This window comes from Notolepis coatsorum (genome assembly GCF_963971535.1).
Source record: "Notolepis coatsorum genome assembly, chromosome: 16".
In the NCBI taxonomy this organism is placed as follows: domain Eukaryota; kingdom Metazoa; phylum Chordata; class Actinopteri; order Aulopiformes; family Paralepididae; genus Notolepis; species Notolepis coatsorum.
The window spans coordinates 21,989,908-22,014,332 of record NC_140180.1 but is presented as its reverse complement, the minus strand read 5'-3'; the positions used below and the strand labels follow the sequence as shown (position 1 = coordinate 22,014,332).

The 24,425-nt window shown below is 45.9% G+C and overlaps 1 protein-coding gene across 1 annotated transcript in view; it reads left to right on the top strand.

The window, feature by feature from the left end:
- flt4 (fms related receptor tyrosine kinase 4) overlaps window positions 1–22,389 on the top strand; it is a 204,955-nt gene extending 182,566 nt beyond the window's left edge. Inside the window, 6 exon segments of the mRNA XM_084332309.1 lie at window positions 2,637–2,736; window positions 3,927–4,032; window positions 5,573–5,676; window positions 8,451–8,571; window positions 9,326–9,411; window positions 20,613–22,389. Coding sequence (XP_084188435.1) covers window positions 2,637–2,736; window positions 3,927–4,032; window positions 5,573–5,676; window positions 8,451–8,571; window positions 9,326–9,411; window positions 20,613–20,817 — 722 coding nt within the window. The 3' untranslated portion in view covers window positions 20,818–22,389.
- Window positions 22,390–24,425: the final 2,036 nt, after the last annotated feature.

Here is a 24,425-nt window from a genome sequence, read left to right as displayed (position 1 = left end):
CAACGTACCGTTGGCCAGTCAGAGTTCGCCCACAGGGCTTTTCACCTTACAGGCCTATGGCTACGTGTGTCTCTTAAATAGTGCGTCACACAGACGCTGATTCAGCCTCACCTGTCCACATCTCAGTCCCCTGGCGTCCCACAGTTGCAGTAAACGCCCACTAGGTGGCACCAGATGATAAATAATACTTGTATAATAAGTACCTCTATAATAATGATAATAATAATAATATCTCTGTAGGAAGGGCGCTGGATAATTCTCCAGTTACATTTGTGACATACAAGATATGCAAATATACAGTACTGTTAAACAGATCCTAACAGTAAATATATACATACGAGGGGGAGGAGACTGTACATTGCGAGCGGGTGGGTGGGGGGAGCGGGTGCAAGGTGCAAGCATAGGGAGGGGGGGGGGGGGGGTTTGGACATTTACGGGGGCCAGTTTAGAATTGCAGCCTCCCGTAGGTGCTCTTTGAGAGCGGTTTTGAAGGTGGGTAGGGATTAAAAAAAATGTACGGCTGTGGGTAGGGCGTTCCACATTGGCATAATTACGAAATGTGTTTAGTCCCTTGTTTGAGCCGAATCTGGGTTGAACATGATTTGTGGAACTCCCTCTGGTGTTGTGGTTGTGGTATTCACTGACCTTTGACATGTACATGGGTACCTTAGTGGTGTAGTGTATCTTGTAGACCAGGCCCATTGCAAGTTGCTGTACTCTGTCGTCTACTCTAAGCCATCCTAGGTTGTCAAAGTGGGCAGGGGTGAGGTGGGTTCTAGGAGTAAGGTCAAGCAGTAGTCTGACCAGTTTGTTTTGTGATGATTGTAATCTTGTTTTTAGTGCCTTTGAGGTGCTTTGGTACCATGAGGTGCAAGCATAGTCGTAGTACCCTTGAATGAGTGCTCCTGCCAGAGTCTTCAGGGTATTCTTGTTTACCAGAGAGGAGATCCGGTACAAGAATCTTGTTCGTTGGTTGACTTTTTTGATTACATTGGATGCCATCTTGTCACAGGAAAGATTTGCCTCTAGGATGGAACCCAGGTATGTAATTTCTTCTTTCCTTGTGACAATATTGTCACCCACTGTAACTGAGAAGTCGTTTGTCTTGCTGAGTTTGTTATTTGAACCGAAGAGAATGGACTCTGTTTTACCCAGGTGTAAGGATAGTTTGTTATCAGCGAGCCAGGTGATACCAGTGATACGAACCAGTGATTGTGATACGAGCCAGATACCAGTTTCCTCTGCGTTCAGTAGAAAGCTATCTGGCTGCATGTTAGCCTAGCTTAGCACAATGAATGGAAGCGGACATGGCCGGTTAGCCTTCGGGAGAGGTGTTAGTTGGACAATGCCTAGGAGTAACCGGCCATGTCCGCTTCCATTCATTGTGCTAAGCTAGGCTAACGTGCAGCCAGATAGCTTTCTACTGAACGCACAGAGAGGAAACTGGTATCTATCTTCTTGTCTCTCTCTGGAGAAGACGGTAAGCTAATTTCCCCAAATGTTGGCGTGTTCCTTTAACAATCACACAAAGTCAAAGATTTATCTTTTGGTCTCATTACTCAATGTCCCTTTTTATATAAAAATCCCATTCTTCCATTTGGTCCTCCAATATAATGACCTGTCAACTTTATTAGTTACTTCACGTGAAACTTTATTCCCGTTGGTCATCATCATCATTATCAACAACAGTGGAGTGAGGACAAACAAATCAATACCACTCCCCACTCCGCTGTGTAATCTTCTGTGAATGTTCAAATCAAATCACTTCCCGACAAGAAGTCCTGCCTGGACATCTTGTTTCACTGGGAGCCACACCAAGCCGAAGTAGATTACCCTCGTAATGCTGTTTCACGGGGTCATGGGCTTCTTTTCATCAGAAAATTACGGTTTGATTGATGCGTATTGATGTCAGTTTCATGATAACAAACACAGAGTTTGGTCTGTATTTCCTGCCCCGGTTGGTCTCCCACAATTACTGTGCTTTTGCGGTTGTTGCCCCACAAACTACAAACATTAAAAAAGAATTACATTTAAAAACATTTATGTACCATAAGAACTGTCATATAGGTCTGTCTTGGCTTGTGTTTACACAACAGTGGCTCCGGAGGTAGAGGGGTCATCTGGCAATCGGAAGGTTCCCGGTTCGATTCCAGCTCCTGTGAGGGAATGGGTGAATGTGAGGAACAAGTTGTAAAGCGCTTTGGATAAAAGCCACTTCATGAATATACATTTAAATGGTAAATGGCTGCATTTATATAGCGCTTTTATCCAAAGCGCTTTAGAATTTGTTCCTCACATTTTCCCCATTCATTCACACACCGATGGCGGAGGCGACCATGCAAGGTGCCAACCTGCTCATCGGGAGCAATTAGGGGTTAAGTGTCTTGCTCAAGGACACTTCGACACGCTGCCCGGGAGGAGCGGGAATCGAACCAGGAACCTCCGGATTACCAGACGACTGCTCTACCTCCTAAATGTGATTGTGACATTTATTTACCTCTGTGCTGGTTTCTATATTGTTTTATGTCGTCGGTCATCCCTAACTCGTGCTTCCCTTTTTACGCTGTTATCTTATCATGACAATCTGTATTTATATAATGTTACATTAATATTGTATTTATGCTCCTCCTCCTCAGGTGCATCTCCATACCCAGGGGTACAGATCGATGAAGACTTCTGTAAAAGATTGAAAGAGGGCACCAGGATGAGATCACCGGAGACGGCCTCCCCAGAGATGTGAGTGGGAGACGGGCTCTGTAAGGGGTCATCCCTATGTTCCCCGGGTCCTATGTTACCCGCTCCCGAAAAAAGGGTGCTATGTTCCCCGGGTCCTAGATCAGCCATTCTCAAACAGTGGGCCAGTGAGCGCCCTCGAGTGGGCCGCGGAGGCAGCCTAACCTACTGCCAAAATCAATGCTTAAACGTGTGCGTTAGTAGTCGCCGCAACGAACGGTAGAATTTCTCCGGCACGGAAACAAGAGAAATGGAATTGAGAATGTTTCTGGAGGAAAGAGGAAAGAGAATAATATTGTTGGCTAGGTGGTAGGCTATTGATGTGTGGTTCAAACGTTAAACTTCTATTCCTAAAAGAACACTAGCGACAGAGTTGTGTGAGGGTGTAGATGGTGCATGTTTTCCGTATGAATGATATTTACTATAGGCCTATAGAGCGGGGTACATAGATACGCTCCCCTCTGTACCATTTGTTTCCCCCGTGATCCGCTAATAGAACGGCCTTGAAGTGAATTCAAAGCCGTCAAGAAAAGATTTATAGCCCCATGCTCCACCCCGGAGTTTATTGTCTGCTTCACTCTGGAGGGCATTAAGGTGGAATAAAGCACTAATACTCTCCAATTAATCATAATTTCAATTCTAACAGTCAGCCACCTGCACCCAAGATATGTCTGTGAAAATGTTCCTGTCATGTTTTGTCCTGTATATCAGTGACTCTGAACAGCTTGCAGACTATTGGTCAAACTATTCCCCCCCCCCCCCCCCCCCACCCACCCAACCACCTCCAATGTACAGTTCCCCCCCCCCCCCCTCCACCCCACCTACCAACCAACCTCCTCCAATGTACAGTTTCCTCGTCAAATGTATATACTCTCCTTTTTTTTTTTTACTCTTTTTGTATCACAAACAGAAACAGTACTGTATTTGTAAATCTGGTATGTCATAAATGTATAGATGTAGCAGTACTGTCTATCTGTATGTCATGTATGTCATATATGTTATGATGAATTGAAAATGGGGGTCCCTGATGTAAACAAGATGAAAGTCATTCTCTGGTCTGCATCCCCTTAACAATTGTGTGTATTGAGCCGTACTGTATTGTACCCATTCTGCAATCTGTTAATACAATTTTCAATCAATCAATCAATAGTACACGTGTCTGTGATTGTGACGGTACTGCCCTCTGCTGGTAGATACGGGATCATGCTGGACTGCTGGCAGGGTGAGCTCAAAGAGAGGCCTACCTTCCCTGCCCTGGTGGAGATCCTCGGAGACCTGCTGCAGGACAACAGCCTACCGGTACGCAAGCAGGGACCCTCCCACTCTTAACAGAAGTCTTTGTCTTCACTCTAGTACTTTAGATTTGGATTGGAGAAAGACTGTGGAGCACACGGATCCTCTTAGTCATCTCTTCATGCAACGACTAGGAGAATACAGACGAGGCACACTACCAACACACCCCACTACCACACTACCAACACACCACACTACCAACACACCACACTACCAACACACCACACTACCAACACACCACACTACCAGCACACCACACTACCAACACACCACACTACCAACACACCACACTACCAACACACCACACTACCACACTACCAACACACCACACTACCAACACTACCAACACACCACACTACCACACTACCAACACACCACACTACCAACACACCACACTACCAACACACCACACTACCAACACACCACACTACCAACACACCACACTACCACACTACCAACACACCACACTACCAACACACCACACTACCAACACACCACACTACCAACACACCACACTACCAACACACCACACTACCAACACACCACACCACCACACTACCAACACACCACACTACCAACACACCACACTACCAACACACCACACTACCAACACACCACACTACCAACACACCACACTACCAACACTACCACACTACCAACACACCACACTACCAACACACCACACTACCAACACACCACACTACCACACTACCACACTCCCACACGGCCAACACACCACACTACCACCTCCACACTGCCAACACACCACACTCCAAATTCCATGTAACATACCATAGAACACAAAGTCTCCCTCTCAAAGACTATTTGGGGCATGGTATAGAACTCTCTCTCTGAAAGACTATTTGGGGCATGGTAAATGACTCTCTGAAAGACTATTTGGGGCATGGTAAAGGACTCTCTCTCTGAAAGACTATTTGGGGCATGGTCAAGGACTCTCTGAAAGACTATTTGGGGCATGGTAAAGGACTCTCTGAAAGACTATTTGGGGCATGGTAAAGGACTCTCTGAAAGACTATTTGGGGCATGGTAAAGGACTCTCTCTCTGAAAGACTATTTGGGGCATGGTAAATGACTCTCTCTCTCTGAAAGACTATTTGGGGCATGGTAAATGACTCTCTCTCTCTCTGAAAGACTATTTGGGGCATGGTAAAGGACTCTCTCTGAAAGACTATTTGGGGCATGGTAAAGGACTCTCTGAAAGACTATTTGGGGCATGGTAAATGACTCTCTCTCTCTCTGAAAGACTATTTGGGGCATGGTAAATGACTCTCTCTCTCTGAAAGACTATTTGGGGCATGGTAGATTACTCTCTCTGAAAGACTATTTGGGGCATGGTAGATTACTCTCTCTGAAAGACTATTTGGGGCATGGTAGATTACTCTCTCTGAAAGACTATTTGGGGCATGGTAGATTACTCTCTCTGAAAGACTATTTGGGGCATGGTAGATTACTCTCTCTGAAAGACTATTTGGGGCGTGGTAGACAAGATTTGCATGTGAGCTTTTCCATACTTCCCTCCCGTCAGGATGGGAAGCTGAATCAGTCCCAGAGCTCCGAGGACGACGGCTTCTCCCAGGCCTCGTCACGCCCCGCTTCCGAGGATGAGCTGAGGCTGGCCTGCAACACCAGGTACAGTGCTGCTGCAGGACCTCCAGTCTTTGTCACTTCTTGTATCACAGTAACCCGGTGCACCTATTTGAGAGCAAGAAGTAGGCAGAAAATAATTCGGTGGATTCTAGATTTCTAAGAAATCGCAAAGGAAAGTTGAGGGAACATTTTATTTCTTTGTCACTTTGAACAATGTATTGGTCTTTTTCAATTGAACATCATTTTTCACGAGAGTCACTACACCAACAAAAACCAACATAATTTCTCTCTAATTCAACGGACTGTATAAGAGAGTGTATGAGGGAGTTCGGACTCAACGCAGGCTGTGGAGCAGCTGTCAGCACACTGGTTGCGGGCCGGTGGCAGTAGTGGAGCAGGTGGAGCTTAGCGTCAGGTAGGGACGACGGGATGAACCGGCCTTGGCCGTAACCGCAGTTAGATAACGTCACGGTTTCATGACCGCAAGAACTGTAAAAGCTATGCTGTAGTTCTTAGTTATGGTGTCCTGCGTCTTACGAGATACGTTGTGTGTGTGTGGTGGTTTGTGTGTGTGTGGTTTGTGTGTGTGTGTGTGTGTGGTGGTGGTTTGTGAGTGTGTGGTTTGTGTGCGTGGTGGTTTCTTTATTTGTGTGTGTGTGTGTGTGTGTGTGTGTGTGTGTGTGTGTGTGTGTGTGTGTGTGTGTGTGTGTGTGTGTGTGTGTGTGTGTGTGTGTGTGTGTGTGTGTGTGTGTGTGTGTGTGTGTGTGTGTGTGTGTGTGTGTGTGTGTGTGTGTGTGTGTGTGTGTGTGTGTGTGTGTGCGTGCGTGCGTGCGTGTGTGTGCAGTGGTTTGTGTGTGTGTGCAGTAGTTTGTGTGTGTGTGCAGTGGTTTGTTTGTGTGTGTGGTTGGTTTGTGTGTGTGTGTGTCTGGTGATTTGTGTGTGTGTGGGGGTTTGTGTGTGTGTGTCTGGTGATTTGTGTGTGTGTGGGGATTTGTGTGTGTGTGTCTGGTGATTTGTGTGTGTGTGGGGGTTTGTGTGTGTGTGTGTGGGGATTTGTGTGTGTGTGGGGGTTTGTGTGTGTGTGTCTGGTGATTTGTGTGGGGGTTTGTGTGTGTGTGGTGGTTTGTGTGTGTGTGCGGTGGTGATGTGTGTGTGGTGGTGATGTGTGTGTGTGTGTGTGTGTGTGTGTGTGTGTGTGTGTGTGGTGGTTTGTGTGTGTGTGCGGTGGTTTGTGTGTGTGTGCGGTGATTTGTGTGTGTGTGCGTTGGTTTGTTTGTAAACTATAGCTAATTGTTTTTGCCGACATGGATAACCCTCCTGTAGAGCGGCTCACAGAGAGCCACACACACACACGCACGCACGCACGCACGCACGCACGCACGCACACACACACACACACACACACACACACACACACACACACACACACACACACACACACACACACACACACACACACACACACACACACACACACACACACACACACACACACACACACACACACACACACACACACACACACACACAGAATCCAATATGGTGACATCCCTAGCGTCAATTGAATACTATTGTTACAGTAATCCAGGATAACCGGATGATGGATGAGGGTGAGGAACAAATGACCTCCTCTTGAATCAGTAACGGATCAATAGATACGTTGGCTTTTTCTGTGTGTTTGCCAATAAAGTCATCGACTCGTCAGGGAGGCTTCTCACACTCTGCGTCAGCGCTAGTCTCTGTGCTCAAACCGACAGACACTTAAAACAATACAACAATATTCAAGACGTTACATCATTATCAACGTCATTAACAATCTCATCCTCAGTTAAGGATGACAGTGTACAAGATACTTATCAGTATAAAGTATACAAATTTAATAAAATAAATAGTGCTTCCTGAGCAGCACTCACTGCCATTAACATAAATACAATTAACAAACAGTCAATTGGTTTTCACCGCTATGCCATAAGGGTTCAGTGCATGCTTGTTAGTAGATAGTTAGTTAGTTTTTCTTGAAAGTAGTTTTGGATTCTATTTCAGCGAAGTAGCTTGGCAATGAGTTCCATTCCATGATAGCTCTGTAAGTCACAGAAGATTTTAGTAGATTTGTCCTGGGTTTAGGTGCCCGTAGATGGCCTGATGTATAGCTTGTCTGGTCATATGGTCATGTTCTTCTCTTGTGTAAACTATTTGATCATAAAAATACTGTGGTTTTTTGACAACTTGAACATTTCTGAGAAAAGTAATAAGACGAGATAACAGACGTTTCTCAACCGGAAGCCATGATACATTTCTGTGCATAACTCTAATATTAGTGCGCTTTGAACAGTGGAGAGCTAGTAAGTCTGGCAGCCTTGTTTTGAGCTATTTGTAATTTCTGTATGTGTTTTTGCTGCTGATGACCATATGACCGGACAGTACTCAAGATGTGACAAAACCAGAACCTGGATGAGTGGAAGCGGACAGTGCTGGTTAGCCCTAGGCATTGTCCAACTAACACCTCTCCCGAAGGCTAACCGACACTGTCCGCTTCCATTTCTACTGAACGCACAGAGAGGAAACTGGTATCTATCTTCTTGTCTCTCTCTGGAGAAGACGGTAAGTTCCTTTAACCGCTCCTGTGACCCGATCACGACCCCGAAGAACCGTCCCTCTCGCCGAGACAAGTCTTTGATCTGTGTCGAATCAGACCGATTAACATTCACAGTCTCTCTGCTTCAGATGTTGATAGAATCCATCGTTGCATTTCAATCCGCCCTCCTTTTCTTCTTCTTTTTTTCTCCTCCGCTTTTGTGGCCCCCTCTCCCTGCTAGGTATTATAACTGCGTGCCGTTTTCCGGCGGTGTGTTTGTGGGACGTTCTATACCGTGTCAGCCCAGAGTGAAGACGTTTGAGGAGCTGCCCCTGGAGATGCACCCACAGAAAGCCCCCCAAGTAAGCACTTGCTGTCTTGTCTCCCTGGCCAGCGTTCAGAAATGTGTAACGGAGATATGTACCTTTCTCTTTTCTTTTTTTTGAGTAACTAGTATGAATACTTATTTTATTTTCTCCTTTCTCCCTCTTTTCTTCTCTCTCTTTCCTCTTCTCTGAGTGTGCTCTTGATCCCAGGGGTTTGATTGATTGATTGATTGATTGAACATTTTATTAACAGATTGCAGAATGGGTACAATACAGTACAGCTCAATACATACAATTGTTAAGGGGATGCAGACCAGAGAAAGACTTTCGTCTTGTTTACATCAGGGTCCCCCATTTTCAATTCATCATAACATATATGACATACACGACATACAGATAGACAGTGCTGCTACATCTATACATTTATGACATACCAGATTTGCAAATACAGTACTGTTTGTACAAGTACGTGTGTTAGAATAATTGGGTGTCTATATTTATGTCTGTACATGTATGTTAGTTTGAATAATTGAGTGTCTCTAATTTGTATGTATATATGTTTATTCCAAGAATTGCTGTCTCTAATTTGACTAATGATTGACTAACTGAAATAATTGAAAAATCTTACAAATAAATGTGTAAAAAAATTAAATAAATGTGTAACGGTCTGTTTCTCCGAGGAGGATTCCCAATGGGATTAGCTGGCTCTTAGCAGGAGTACAGGCAGATGCCGCGCCGGCAGGGACTTCATTGACATGCCTCCTCTTCCCTTCCTCCATTGTGTCCCCAGGACAGCCAGACCGACAGCGGGATGGTTCTGGCCTCAGAGGAATTCGAGAGAATTGAACACCAGCACCGTGGAGCGACGTCCAGCAGGTAGGTTACGGGTCACAGGACGACTTATATATTTCAAGATATTCAGATTTACTTACTGCCCTGGCAGGTCATTTTTTTTGTTTCAAGGGGTTGTACTTGTTTCTCGATGATATGACTTGCTTCAAGATATTTACTCTAAACAAGATTATCTTAAAGCTGCTGTGAGATGTTTTTTCTTTTTGGGATTTTGCCCCCCGAAACACGTCTTAACCCTTTCACTACCACACTACCAAAGGGTTAACCCTTTCACTGCGACAATACAGAAGGTTAACCCTTTCACTGCCACACGACAAAGGGTTAACCCTTTCACAACCACACTACATAAGGTTAACCCTCTGTAGTGTGGTAGTGAAAGGTTAACCGTCTGTAGTGTGGCAGTGAAAGGTTAACCTTCTGTAGTGTGGTAGTGAAAGGGTTATTAACCTGGACACTGACTCAGTGTTCTGTTCCGTTGTCCAGGGTAGCAGCAGTGCAGAGATATTCCACCTTCTAACCGATCAGAGAAGCTCGGGGGAACTTTGTTGGAATAAGCACAACATGTTACTCATGAGGACCTCATAGACTCACTAAATGCACTTATTCCCACACAATTCCATTTGAGCTTCTGTGAAACTTCAGAATGGAATATCTCAATCAGTGTTAATTTTGTCAACGAATTTGATGACGAAAGATCTTCGTCAACAAAGCTTTTTCCCGCAACGACAACGAGACGTGACGTCACGTTATTGAACACCATGTGACGCCAACGTCACTAAATTATTAATTAAATATCGTTGACCACAACTGAGGACACAAAAATGTAGTTTACAAAAACCATGATGAATTATGTTGACTAAAACAAGATGAGACAAAATAATTATAACTTTTAGAATAAGTCACGTTATTATTTCAGCATTTCCCATTTCCGTTTCCGGGTTAAACTCAGCAGCGTTTATGGCTAAAAGCCAAGCTACATACGTGAGGCTAAAAACCGTGTCCCAGGTCTCTCGTGACTACAGCTTATACCAATAACCATGAACGGAATCTGCTACTCTCTCAACACTCCTGCGGCAGCCGAACAGTTCTACCAAAAGAACATAGCATTTAAGACGACAGAGGCTGAGAGGATGGCTAGGCTAATAGCCTGGGAGTCTGGACCTATATCCCAGACACAGACTTGCTCTCTTTCATCTGTGTACACCCACTACTATCAACATTACACATGGATACAACAAGGACAAGACCACGTTCACTTAAAATGGTATGAAAAGATAAGAAACAGACGAGTACTAACACTGAGATTGACCCTGCTATAAGTTATGAATCCCTTTAGCGCTTGAAGTGCACTAAAACGTCGTAATGACTTTTAATTTTTCATATAATGTTGGGTACATGCTCAGTAGAGTTAGAACGCTCCCAGTCTTAGGGGCTGTGATATTTTGTTACCACACTTTATGCACATAGAAGTGCGGTGGCAGGTTCGCTAAGCTAATGTTGTTAGCCGAATGCTCTGATGGGGGCCGCCATTTTAAGTTTAAAGTGACGTCTGCGATCTACGGTACAACTCGAGGGACAAAAGGGAATGTGTGTGTGACGTGTGTGAAATTTGTACAGTAGGTCCCAGTGAGAATTGCAATCAGTGTGTACTGTGTATTATTTACACTATCCTAATGTTCCTTTGTTGGTTAAAAAAAAAAAAGCAATTTAAATCAGAATATGTTCCATTCCATGTCTGACTATTTCTGAATCTATTGACCATTTCAAGCAATGTTTGGTTACTATTGGGCTTCTAGCCTTCTACTGAACTTATTGTGAATTAGCTGATAGGGTTTTGGCTAGACTATACTTAATAAATAGAATTGCATTATTTACAATATAAAAATATAAAATGCCTTTTTTTCATTAGCGAAAACTAGACAAAAATCATCAGTTTTCTGCGACTAAATCTAGACAAAAACAAAAAAGACAAAATCGAGACTAACACTGACTAAGACTAAAATGCTCAGACATTTAACTTAGTTGACTAAAACTGACTAAACGAAAAATAAATGCAGATGACTAAATATGATGAAAACGACACAGTGTTGTGAAGAAGGCACGACAACGCCTCTACTTCCTCAGGCGCCTAAGGAAGTTATATTTCGTATTGCATCGCGTCCCGCTCTGAGCCTTACGAGATACTCCTATCTCCTGTGATACCTAATGTATCTCCCACGAACAAAAACACATGCACCCCACCTGTATGGGGCCCCGCCCCTTATGGCGGCACCGCCCATATAACCATGACCCTGGTCATGAAACACCCTTCCTCTATTTTCGTCCCAGCGTATTGGATGCGTGCACCATACGAGCTAGCGGAATGAAAAGATTAAGGAAGATTAATAATGTTGGAAGCTTACCGGAGGTTGCTGGCCCCTGGCATCTTCGACGCATGTTTTCGGCGACACAACGGGCCTGTGATGTTCCTCGTTTGATGACTGCACATCGAGGTTCAGCTGTACAAGGCTGGCTGTCGGGCCAGCTTGTACTCAGGTAGGCCCTGTGTCTTCAGGCATGGGTATTAGTGTTAGTAATGCTGGTTTGTTTTGTTAACACAACCATGTTGTGTGTTGGCGCCGGGGGCAGGATGGTTTGGTGAACGTTCTCTGCAGGGAACGGTTTCCAAGCTGTCTTGGGCGTGCTGCTAAAACATCTAAAGCTATGCTAACATGCTATCGCTACTGCCGCATGCTATTACTACTGCTAATTGCTATGCTGTTTTAATGTCTCCGCCGTGAGATGTTGTCACTCTCCCGCCTCTTGCCCGGTTCATCAATGAAGGTCAGTCGGTAGCTGTTGTGGGGTTTTTGAGTTCTATTTACCTTTTTCGGGTAAATAGGTTGACAACGGGGTAGGTCGTGGCTAGGTTCCTAGCCAGGTATTTTACCTTGTGTTCCGGCGGGGTTTGTTGAACGGTGTTCCCATCTGGGTTGGCGTCGGGTAGTGGGGCTATGGGTCCAGCCGACATGATAAACATGTTGCGTGTCTGTGCACAGGCAATTGTTGTCTTGGGTCCCACATTGCCTGGCGTTAGGCTGCAGTAGTATAAGGGCAGGGCCGCCTGGGAGAAATGTGAGGCCCTGCGCGTTTTTAGACGCGAGGCCCCCCATCTCCTGGGGCGGCCCTGTGTAGGGGGCTATTGTTTCGTTTTGTCACTCTGCTATGAGAAGGTCTGTCTTGCTACAGCTTTCTCTCCTCTCAAACCATTCATACTGACGGTCAATCGGTATACTGGGGGAGTAGTGCGGGGGGGGGCTTTGTTTACCTTTTTTGGTAAATGGGCTAAACTAGGGCTGGTGTTCTGTTGTGAATATTTTGAATGAAGACGGGTCTGGTCCGTCTCCCCTTAACTTTGTGTGTATGGGTTTGCTCATTCTACAGTTTTTGTGGTTTAGCTCTTTTATTCATTTAACCTTTTCATGGTGCACACCACAGTGGAGGGTGCTGTTTGCAATCACCACTGGTGCTCCATGTTAACGTCAGTCCTTTGTTTTTGATATATTGAAACAATGCCCCGCCCGGCCGACACCTTGGGTGGGTCGGCCTGGCGAGTGGCTGGTGGGCTGTTAAGGCTTGTACCGCCACGGTATGGAATTGGCAACGATTAGAACTGTGTTCAAATTGGTGTTTTTTCTATTAAAAAAGAATGGTGTCTGGTGGAGGGGCCTTGGGGCCAGCCGACGTCGACACATCGCGCGAGGTTGTTGACGTTATTAGCTTTGACCCAGCCGCAAGCTATAACCGCTCAGGGTTCCCCTCTCCGCAGGGGATTTTGGTCTTCTGCTGGAGCGCGGGCGGTATTGTCCTAGGCCCTACACCGCCTCACACCGCGCAGCCAGAAGAAGAGAGAGCACGGCCTCGTCAGCGGCGATGACGGGGCCCTCGACAGGCGGCCATGTTTTTCCCCCGCCAGAGGTATCCTGGGCGTTGATTCGACAGGTGTCCACAAGGCCGACAGCCTTGGCGGCCGAGGGATCGGCCATGTAGGATGGGTTCGGCTTGAACAAACAAGCCGTCACCGTCCTGCCGCGAGCAGCCCGCTCTCCGATCACTCCCTTCCCCAACACCAGCGGAAGAAGTGGGCTCTAAAAAAGTATGATTGTTTCCTTTGGCTGCGGGCCGCGTGCCTTCGTTGATGCGCGGGCGGCCCCCCTTTTCGCTTCTCATGGGGACAGGGGCTGACACCCAGTTGATGGCTGAGCCTGGGTCTGTCCGTGAGAATGTTGTGCTGTCAAGCGGCTCCCACACCTTGAACTGTGTTGGTTGAGCCTGGTGTTACGTCTGTCAACTTAAGTGTTGTCAGCAGGGGGGCTCGAAACCTTTTGAGGCACACAGTGCGGGCTTCCCCGGCCTCGCCTTCGCCAGGCCAGGTATCATGTTGGTGCCTCCCACTCCTGAAATATTGGCAAGTGGTCGCAGCTCACATGGTTTGGGGTGGTAGTAATATCACTGCAGGGCTACGGTGTGTAGGAACCCATGGGGGCCTTACACCTTGCATGTCCGGCTGCAGAACAACTCCTTCAGCATGTTCTGGAGGGGTGTTCAGTGGGGGGGCTTTTTTGATCGGAAGCCCCCCGTATCAGACAGGCCCTTTCTGTCGGGGTTCCCCCTTGGGTGCGATTGCCTCGTGGGTGGTGTCAGGGCAGGTGTTCCGACACGGAACGCGCTCCTCGCACGGTTCCAGGGTTGTCTTCGCACAGCGGGGGGACCGGGCCAACTATCTACAGTTCCTGGCGGACCTGCGCCACGTGACGGCGGGTGCGTTGGGAGTGTCGTCACATATGACTACGGCAGTACCATATGTCGAGGTAGATGGAGAGAATGGTGAGGCGGGGACTTGTGTTTACACAACCCCACCCGTTTTCAGGTTTGGTACAGACCCTGTTGTCGGGGTCTCCAGCAGGGACAGCTCTGGTCGACGAGATCCAATCTCTGTGGACGAAGCAAGCCATCGTCGTGGCGTTCTCCTCCCGGTGTTCTCTGCCCGAGAAGTCGGGAGGGAGGGGTGTAAGACCCAGGCTGGACCTGTCCCATGGGAAGGTTCAGCATTTTTTGGATCGTCTCCTACCTGTTGAACACTGTCAGGTGGGGGTCTGGTTCTCCTCCATAGACCTGTAGGATGCGTATGCGCATCCCCGATCTTCCATCCTAGGGCTTACCTACGCTTCCTTTGCAGGGTTAGCGTATGAGTACCAGAGGCTGCCGTTCGGTTTTCTCTGGCTCCCCGCATCTTCACCAAGTGCGTGGAGGCCGCACTGGGGCCTCTGCGTCATCCGGGGTTACGGAGTGTTCTGCCCTGATGACGTTCTGGTCCTTCGCGGTCAAGGTGGATCGTCAGGTCTCGTACCAGGCAGGTCTCTACCAGCCTGGGGTTGCTGTAGACTGGATGTAGAGTATTCCTCTTCCCAGTCAACGGTTGGAGGGCTATGGGCATCCATCTCAGAGCGTGTTGTCAACACGCTCGGGAGGTTCCGTCCTAGGACGGTTACGGCGCTGTCTCACGTCGCGTTTTCACCGACGCCTCCCTCGCTGGTGATGCGTCGGGCCAACGCAGTAGGGGGCAGCTGGCAAACCATGCTGCCCGGTCTGCGCTACGTTCAATGTGTTGGTGTTGAAAGCGGTCCTTCTGGTCCACAAATGGTGTTGATCAGGACGGACGATACGACGTCAGTGTCGTGTATCGACAGACAGGGAGGAGTACGCTCCCCCTGTCTGCACCAGGCGGCGGGCGGCTGGCTATGGGCGTCCTCCATCTACGCGGCCTAAGGGCTCCCCACATCCCCGGCAGGGAGAATGTGGGTGCAGGTGTACTGTCGCGGGGCGGCCCTCATCCTGACGGGTGAGGATTGTGTCTGGACATGGCCAGGCAGGTCTGGGACCGATGCCGTGCCGCCAGGGATTCTTCCCCATACATCTGTTAGGTCAGTTGTTGGGACGGGTACGTTGAGGGGCGCAGGTTCTTGATCCTGATGGTGTTACCATCTGGAATGCGCATGCTCCCTCCACTGTCGCGCTTACGCGGGCAGATGACGTATGTTCCAAGTGTGATGTAAGGCGGGGGGCCGGGACTCAGTCTCCTGCCCCCTGGATGCTGTCCTTAGTTACCTCCAGTCTCTCCTTGATAGACTGTTGGCTTCAACGGTGAGGGTATATGCAGCAGCTATATCCTCCTATCATGAGGGGTTTGAGGGGATGTCTTGTTCAGCCACCCTCTTGTGAAGCGTTTCCTGCTTGGCGCTCGACGCATTAAGCAGGTGCAACGCTCCTTGGCTCCGACTTGGGATCTTCAATTGGTCCTCGGTCGGTTGTCCTTGGCCCCGTTTGAGCCGCTCGAGCGGGCGCCGTTGGGACAGCTGTCCTTCAGGACCGCGTTCCTTCTGGCTGTCACTTCCGCTAAACGCGTAGGTGAGCTCTGTGCTCTCTCGGTACGTCCAGAGTGCCTGTCTTTTCGGACCGATTGCGGTGTCACTCTGCGACCTAATCCTGCTTTCGTGCCTAAGAATATCCGGAGTTCCTTCCGCTCCCGGGATATTGTGGTTCAGGCGTTTCGTCCTCCTCCTCACACTAGTGAGTTAGATGCGGGCCTTCACCTGTCATGTCCAGTCCGTGCTTGGGGATTTACCTCAGCCGTACTCAGGATTTCAGGGTTCCGACCAGCTTTTTGTCTGTTACGGTGGGGCTCGTGCTGGTAAGGCACTGTCGGAGCAGCGCCTGTCCCATTGGTTGTGCGAGGGTGTTACCCTCTGCTACACGTTGGCTGGGCAGGATCCCCCTGGGGGCGTCAGGGCGCACTCCACTCGTGGGGTGGCTGCCTCTGCCGCTCTCCTGGGTGGGGCCTCGGTGGAGGACATCTGTGCTGCAGCTTCATGGTCCTCACCGGGCCCCTTTGTAAGGTTTTACCTCGTGGACATGACCGGGGGTTCTGTCTCCCAGGCGGTTCTGGGGTCTGTGGCCTTTCCTGCTTCCCGTCCTTTGGTCGGGTAGCAGGAGTGTATGGGTATGGACCGCAGTGTGTTGAGTCACACGTGGTTCCGCCTGTACGGTGTGTTCAAGGGGTTCTGGCTCCCTCTTGTTCGCATTCAGGTGGAGTTGACTGCGCCCCCCCTTCGTTAGGAAGGATGGGGTGACAGGGCTCCCCGCACCCCTTGATGTGGGCTTACGGGTCCTCAGGGGGTACATCTGTCGGGTCTCGCGCCCGCTCTTCCCCATTATCTCGTAAGGCTCAGAGCGGGACGCGATGCAATACGAAATATAACGATAGGTTATGTAGATAACCTAGTTATATTAGTATTGGCTAAGCGTCCCGCTCTGCGCGCCCTGAGTTCCCTCTTGAGGGATCTTTTCCTGGGACGGGTTTTGGCGAGGAAGGGTGTTTCATGACCAGGGTCATGGTTATATGGGCGGTGCCGCCATAAGGGGCGGGGCCCCATACAGGTGGGGTGCATGTGTTTTTGTTCGTGGGAGATACATTAGGTATCACAGGAGATAGGAGTATCTCGTAAGGCTCAGAGCGGGACGCTTAGCCAATACTAATATAACTAGGTTATCTACATAACCTATCGTTCCAAGTCAGTCAGAAGATCCTTAGGAACTTCTACTCGTGTACAATAGAGAGCATCCTGACTGGCAACATCACCTCCTGGTTTGGGAATAGCACTGCACAAGACCGTAGCAGACTACAAAGAGTGACACGTTCAGCCGAACGCACAATTGGAGGGGGGCTTCCCACCCTCCAGAACATTTACAACAAGCGGTGCAGGGGGAAGGCTAAGAGAATTATTAAGGACTCGAGCCACCCGAACAACTGCCTCTTTGAACTGCTGCGGTCAGGCAAGCGATACCGGAGTCTTAAGGCGAGCACAGAAAGACTCAGAAGAAGCTTCTATCCCCAGGCCATCAGGCTGCTAAACGAACAATAAACACTATGCAACAACCATCAAATGCACACAGCACACACACCCACACGCACACACTCACTTAAACAAACAACACACTGCAGCACCCACTCTCCACACTTTAGATCACACAAACACACTTTATATTTATTGATAAAGGATTTGCACTACAACTCGTACACCTACTGTAAAGTGTACCTAAATTGCACCTCATCCCATTTCTGCCTTGCACTATATAGTATTGTATATTAGTACACTGCATAGTATTGTATATTATATGGTAACTCAGTTACGTCTATTCTGCATCGAACATTGTACATATGTCTATACCGAACACTGTGACCTCATTTTTTTACTTCTAATTTACATGCTATACTATGTTATTTTATTTCATACTTATCTTGTCTTGCACAGTCTCTGGAGCGTAACAGTAAGAAGCATTTTGTATAAAAGTATTCTGTACTTCTGTATGACAACTATTAAAGAAACTTGAAACTTGAAAAAGGAGCACTTGACACATGACTAATACTAAAACTAAAATGAAAATAGCTGCCAAAATTAACACTGATCTCAATGAAGACTGTGAGTCAGTGTGTCGACAATGTACTCATCCTATCCTACACATTATAGCTTTAAATTAAGTTTAAAACAAGATAGAAATCCCTTGCTAATCCCCCAGTGTTTGGCGCCATACTATTTTACCTTGGATGTGAAATTATAATTTTTTTATTTACCCAGGGAGTAGTAGAACCATCGCTGAACATGTTTTTATTCAGCACTTTACTTTACGGTTTACTCTACTTTACACTGACAACAAGACAACAGGGCCGTCAGCCTTTAATCTGAGGGTATTTTCCACAGAGATTAAGATAAACGCAACAGAGTGGAACCCAAACAAAACGTCACAAGAATATTGGTCACCTTGTTTTCAGGTGGTTTTCAGTGTGCAGTGCCTCTGGTAGAAGCCTGCTGTGGATGAAATTACTCTGAGACAGCAGAAGGTTAAGCCTTTCACTGCCACATGACAAAGGGTTAACCCTTTCACAACCACACTACAGAAGCTTAACCCTTTCACTACCACACTAGACGGTTAACCGTCTGTAGTGTGGTAGTGAAAGGGTTAATGTGTAAATAATAGGGCTGTCAGTTTATCGCGTTAATTAGATTAATTAATTACACAGCTAATTATCGCGTTATGAAAATTAACTCAAAATTAATTACAATTTTTTATTTATCTTTTTTTTAATAACTTTTTTTTGTATCTCATTCATTCCATAAGAACGTAGAATACCCATTTACAGACTTTTTTTTATATTGTCCATTTGCATGTTCTTGGTATCTGATTCTAGGGACATCTATGGATCTCAGGTAATGTATTCCCAGTGTCAGAAATACTGTGTCTGTTACTAGGCTTGAGTAAATTGTAATGAACCAAATGAGAATATCAATGAATTTTTTTTTTATCTTTGACTGTGAATAACACTATGCTCAAATTGACCAGACCTGAAAAATCTAAGCAAATTAATAGATGGAAGATGATTAAACAGAAGGTTTTGTAGATACAGTACTGAATTCTGCCATCCGGACACATGCAATTTGAAATATGATTATAGAATATAGAATATCAGGCATAAAATGGTTATGCGATTAAAATGCGTTTAATTCGATTAATTAATTACAAATTAGATTTTTTAATCGCCTGACAGCACTAGTAAATAAACAAGGCTCAGTGACTGGTGACTAATAACTGAGTTATTAAACAAGCCCCAAATGATGACGGTCCTGTTTCAGACGTGAATGGTGAACGGTTGTTTCTCCCAAGTAACTTCCCTCAGGATGTGGAGGATTATGCCAGTCTTACTGGTCAGCTTCAACGGATCGTTGTAACAGTGGGAAATTGCCTGAACCCAGAGATTAGATTAGATTCAAATTTACGAAAAGTTTGGCCTCCAACCAGAGTGCAAAGTGAAGTAAAATATATAAATGAGTACTACTGAGTGTAGTGCTAATCAGATGTATGTACAGAGTTGTAATACCAAACTGGCTGTAACTAGTAAGGGATACAGGTATGTACAGTATGTATAGATATAGTATGAAAAAGGATTATGTGCAGGTATGTAGACAGACAGGTGGATAGATATATATACGGTAAGAATAAATATATATATATATATATATATATATATATGGTATATACAGCATTATATCCCTCACCTACTCTTACTAGTTACGCTGCTGACCAGTATGACTATGACCATTGTACTGTACTTGTGCTGTATAATGACAATACATTTTAATTAGGGATGCTCGATATTGGCTTTTTTACCTATACCGATATTGTCCAACTCTTAATTTCCGATAGCGATATCAACCGATACCGATATATGCAGGGTCCCCCCCCCCCCCCCCCCCCCCCCAAAAAACTGAATAATTTCAGGTAATTAACATTACATATCTCTTGTTGTGGAATTAACACAACATTATGCATACTTTTGACAATAAATAAAATCAGAATTTGTTCTTACTTGCTTGCCTGGGTAAATAAAGGTTATAGAAATGTAAAAAAAAATATATATATATATATTTTCTTTTACAACCGATACCGATATTTTCCGATATCACATTTTAATGCCAATATCGGCAGATAATATCTGTAGGCCGATAATATCGTACATCCCTAATTTTAATCTAATCTAATCAAATTATTGTACATGCTATCATACAGAGTTATATGGGATTATATGCGGGTATCTTCAGACAGATATGGATGTGTATATATATGCCGTAAATATACATATATATTTTACATTATAATATGTATATATGCAGTATATACAGCACTGTTGTACATGCTATCATACAGAGTATATGGGTAGTGAGGTGGGTACTTAAAAGAACACGCCAACATTTACGGACATGGCCGGTTAGCCTAGACATTGTCCAACTAACACCTCTCCCGAAGGCTAACCGGCCATGTCCGCTTCTATTCATTGTGCTAAGCTAGGCTAACATGCAGCCAGAGAGCTTTCTACTGAACGCACAGATAGGAAACCGGTATCCATCTCCTTGTCTCTCTCTCTGGAGAAGACGATAAGCTAATTTCCCCAAATGTTGGCGTGTTCCTTTAAGATGATTATCAAGTTCAAGTTCTTTAATAGTTGTCATACAGAAGTACAGAATACTTTCCACGCTAGTGTCCCATTAACCGCTGTATTAATCGATAACTAACAACAACAACACCAGGACGCTCCTAACAGATGGCCGTGTGTGTGTGTGTCATGTGAGCAGCGGGAGCACAGAGCGCCTGACGGGCCCCTGCGGCTCCCCAGGGCCAGGAAGCGGCCCCGGCAACTCCAGGTATCGGCCGGCCTTCCTCACCCAGCTGTCGGGACAGACGTTCTACAACAATGAGTACGGCCAGCTGTCCGAGGACGGCGTCTGTGACTTCTTCTCCTCGCCGGACGTCACCTGCCTGGCCTCCTCCGACCTGTGAAGAAGACGCACCTGAAGACGCGGCCCCAAAGGGACAGAAGAGGCGCGTAGGAGGAGTTCACTGCCGCAGCGGGAGAGCCAGGTCCAGGGAGGTGTAGTGTGGCGTATACGGCAGGCTTAAAGGAACACGCCGCCAACATTTGGGGAAATTGGCTTACAAGAGAGACAAGAAGATAGATACCAGTTTTATCTCTGAGTTCAGTAGAAAGCTATCTGTCTGCATGTTAGCCTAGCTTAGCACAATGAATGGAAGTGGACAGTGATGGGTAGCCTTCTGGAGAGGTGTTAGTTGGACAATGCCTAGGCTAACCGGCCATGTCCGCTTCCATTCATTGTGCTAAGCTAGGCTAACGTGCGGCCAGATAGCTTTTTACTGAACGCACAGAGAGGAAACTGGTATCTATCTTCTTGTCTCTCTCTCTGGAGAAGACGATAAGCTCATTTCCCCAAATGTTGGTGTGTTCCTTTAACCATCTATTCGTGACGATAGGGCTGGGCAGTGTACAGATGTGTACCGTTTATCATCTTTCTGTGTTAGCATGTTGTGGGATTGTTTCAGATACACGTTTTCTCTTGTCAAAATGAATGATAAAAAGTAAGTAAGTAAGTGAGATTTCTCACAAAATCTTTTCTTTGAGAATTTTTAAAGCCGCACTATGTAAGATTGGCACCCTGTTGCCGTGAGAACTCCACCATAAACATGAAGGATGAGAGAAAATGGCAACAAAAATACATTTCTTTAAGCAAGGTCACTTTGTTTTTGTTCTTGTACATTTGTGTCCTTCACATGTTACGCTCTAGAAATGAGAGACTGGAGCCTTTGACATACTTTGTCGCACTGGCCATAAATCAATGACAGTTTGTCCAAACACATACCAAACTTGGTGGGTATTTTTACTTCTGTTGAAACATGTCCCCAAAATATTTTTGAAATTGCCCAATAGGGAGGGGGGCTACAAAAATGGGTGTGGCATAGCGCATAGCTAAGTCTATAAATCAAATATTGTTTGTCTACTCATTACAAAACTCCCAGGATATGTTAAATAACACTGTTGAACCTAGTGTGTGAAATTGTTAACAATCTGTGTTGGCTTGAATCCCATAGTTCCCTCTTGCGGCTATTATTCTGAGGGTTGTCTTTTTACATAGTGCAGGTTTAATTGAACATTTGTTTCCGTTTGACACTCTTACTGAAGCAGATATCATGATATAAGCCTATTGTTATGGAAAAGAAATCCTTCTAAATATCATATTTATTTGTTTCCCATATCGCCCAGCCCTACTTTGTGTTGATTAATTCATACAAAAGCCAGTACACCTCCATAGATCCCTGTAACCAGAGCCAACCACTAATATACCCATCATCCTCCTCTGTCCCTCTGGGTTGTTACCATGTCGCTGCCCTCAAATGGACTGAACTATATGTGCCTGAAGTTCCCTTAACCAGCCACTGGGTGGCATCATTATGTCAAAAACAAACCTGAAATATTTTATATTCATCCTAGTTACATTTCTTAGTTTTTATACAGAGTATGCTTTTTTTTGTTTATTTGTACAAAAATATGCCCCATATGGGAAGAAATAAATCAATATAACTTCTTTATGAAATGTCTCATTGAATTATTGTCCTTATACAGGTGAAATGTGAAGTGGGTTACTGTGAACATTATGGGTCGCTGGCCTGTCTCTGGTGGGCCCCCGCCCGCTTGATTAGCGGAAGCGTACGCTGCTATTAAGAGTAGCAGGGATGGCAAGACGTTTGTTTTTTGAGGTGAGGTCAGGAGTGACACTCATGCTCTGAATTGTTATTACATCCACAGTAACCCAGAGCCATAAAACCCTGCGATGATCTAAACCAAAGCCAAACAAATGACCCACAGTTGAAACTCTGATGATCTAAACCAAAGCCAAACAAATGAGCCACACAGTCTGAAAGCTCTACCTCACCTTAGCGTTGGAGAGTCAGACCAACCAGGGGGGGGGGGGAGCTTACACAACACTGAACAAGGAATGAGGTATTGTGGGTAAATAAAGGGACGGAGGTTGAATGTAAGAGTGAGTCACCCTGAATGCCTCTTATCAGGACGCCATACGTAAGCATGATGATGGTTATGACAGTTTAACAACCTCTGACACACTATTGACACATACGCACACACACACACACATATATACACACACACACACACACACACACACTCAGCCTGTTAAGAGTGGATGTCAGCTGGTAGCGAAGGGAATTTGACAGCATCCAGTTGCCAGGTCCACCTCAAACACACACAGAAACCTGTTCCCCGGGGCAATGCAACAGAATTATATCTTCAATTGATGAACAGAAAGTTGGAAGAATATAAAATCAAATTCTCTGGCGTGAGAAAGTCTAAGAGGCTCTAGTACTTGTGGCTTCATTCTAACTGGAGCAACAGTCACAAGCCCTTCTGGGAGCCACCCGTGGCTCAGTCAACACCTTCCGAATTCAAATGATTCACCCTCCGATTAGAACATACTGCTCCAGTTTGCAACAAATATGATAAAAAAAAATTGTAGATTTATGAAGCCCTCCTTGCTAGGCTATACAACAAATATATATATCTACCCTATAATAAGGTGCCATAACTAATAAGGTACCATACGTAGTTAAATGGATTGAGTGCGACAGAACCAACACCACCATGAAACGATTAACTGTGTGTGGAAATGAATTGCTGTATAAGTATAGTTTGGGACAGATTATTGGGCAGTGGTGGAAGAAGTACACAGTTCCTTCCTTTACTTATGTACAAGTAGAAATACCCAGATAAATGAGTACTCTGGTGAAAGTAAAAGTCCTCCATTCAAATTCTGCCTGGTATGGAAACAGCACGGCACAGGACAAGGCGGCCCTACAGAGTGGTGCGCTCAGCCGAGCGTACTACGGGGTATTGCACTAGCACCCCTGCAGGTCCTATACAACAAGAGGTGCAAATCCAGAGCCTGCAGGATAATGAAAGACCCTCACCACCCCAACAACAGCCTGTTCAAGCTGCTGCGGTCAGGCAAACGCCTGCTCACACCAGCAACTAGGACAGAGAGACTTCGGCTCAGCTTCTTCCCCCAGGCCATCAGAGCCTTGAACACTGAACTCTCCACACACAAGCACACACACTGTACACGCTCACACACTAGCAGCCACTTTAACATGAGCACACACACACACTCATGCTGCACACGCTCACACGTATGGTCACTTTAAGAATAGTATAGTATAACTTGAGATTGTATAATATAGCAGTGTACATAAAGACCCAGTGCCTCATCCGTAGCTAACAGTGTATTGCACTATCACAGGACCTAGCATGTCCTACCATGCTCTGTAAATAACTCATGTACATATACCGATATTATTGCACAATGTCATTCTATTGGATTCTTATTATTGTATTATGCACAATCGTTGCGGGCAAGACCCCCCGCATTTCACTGTATACTTGAATGAATTATTTTATTTCAAATGTTTACAAATAAATAAACAAACAAATAATGTATCGAACATTTTCACAAATAAACAAACGAAAAGGATAGGTTTGAAGCCGAAGGCTTATAGAGCAACCTACCCCTCTGTATACTTGT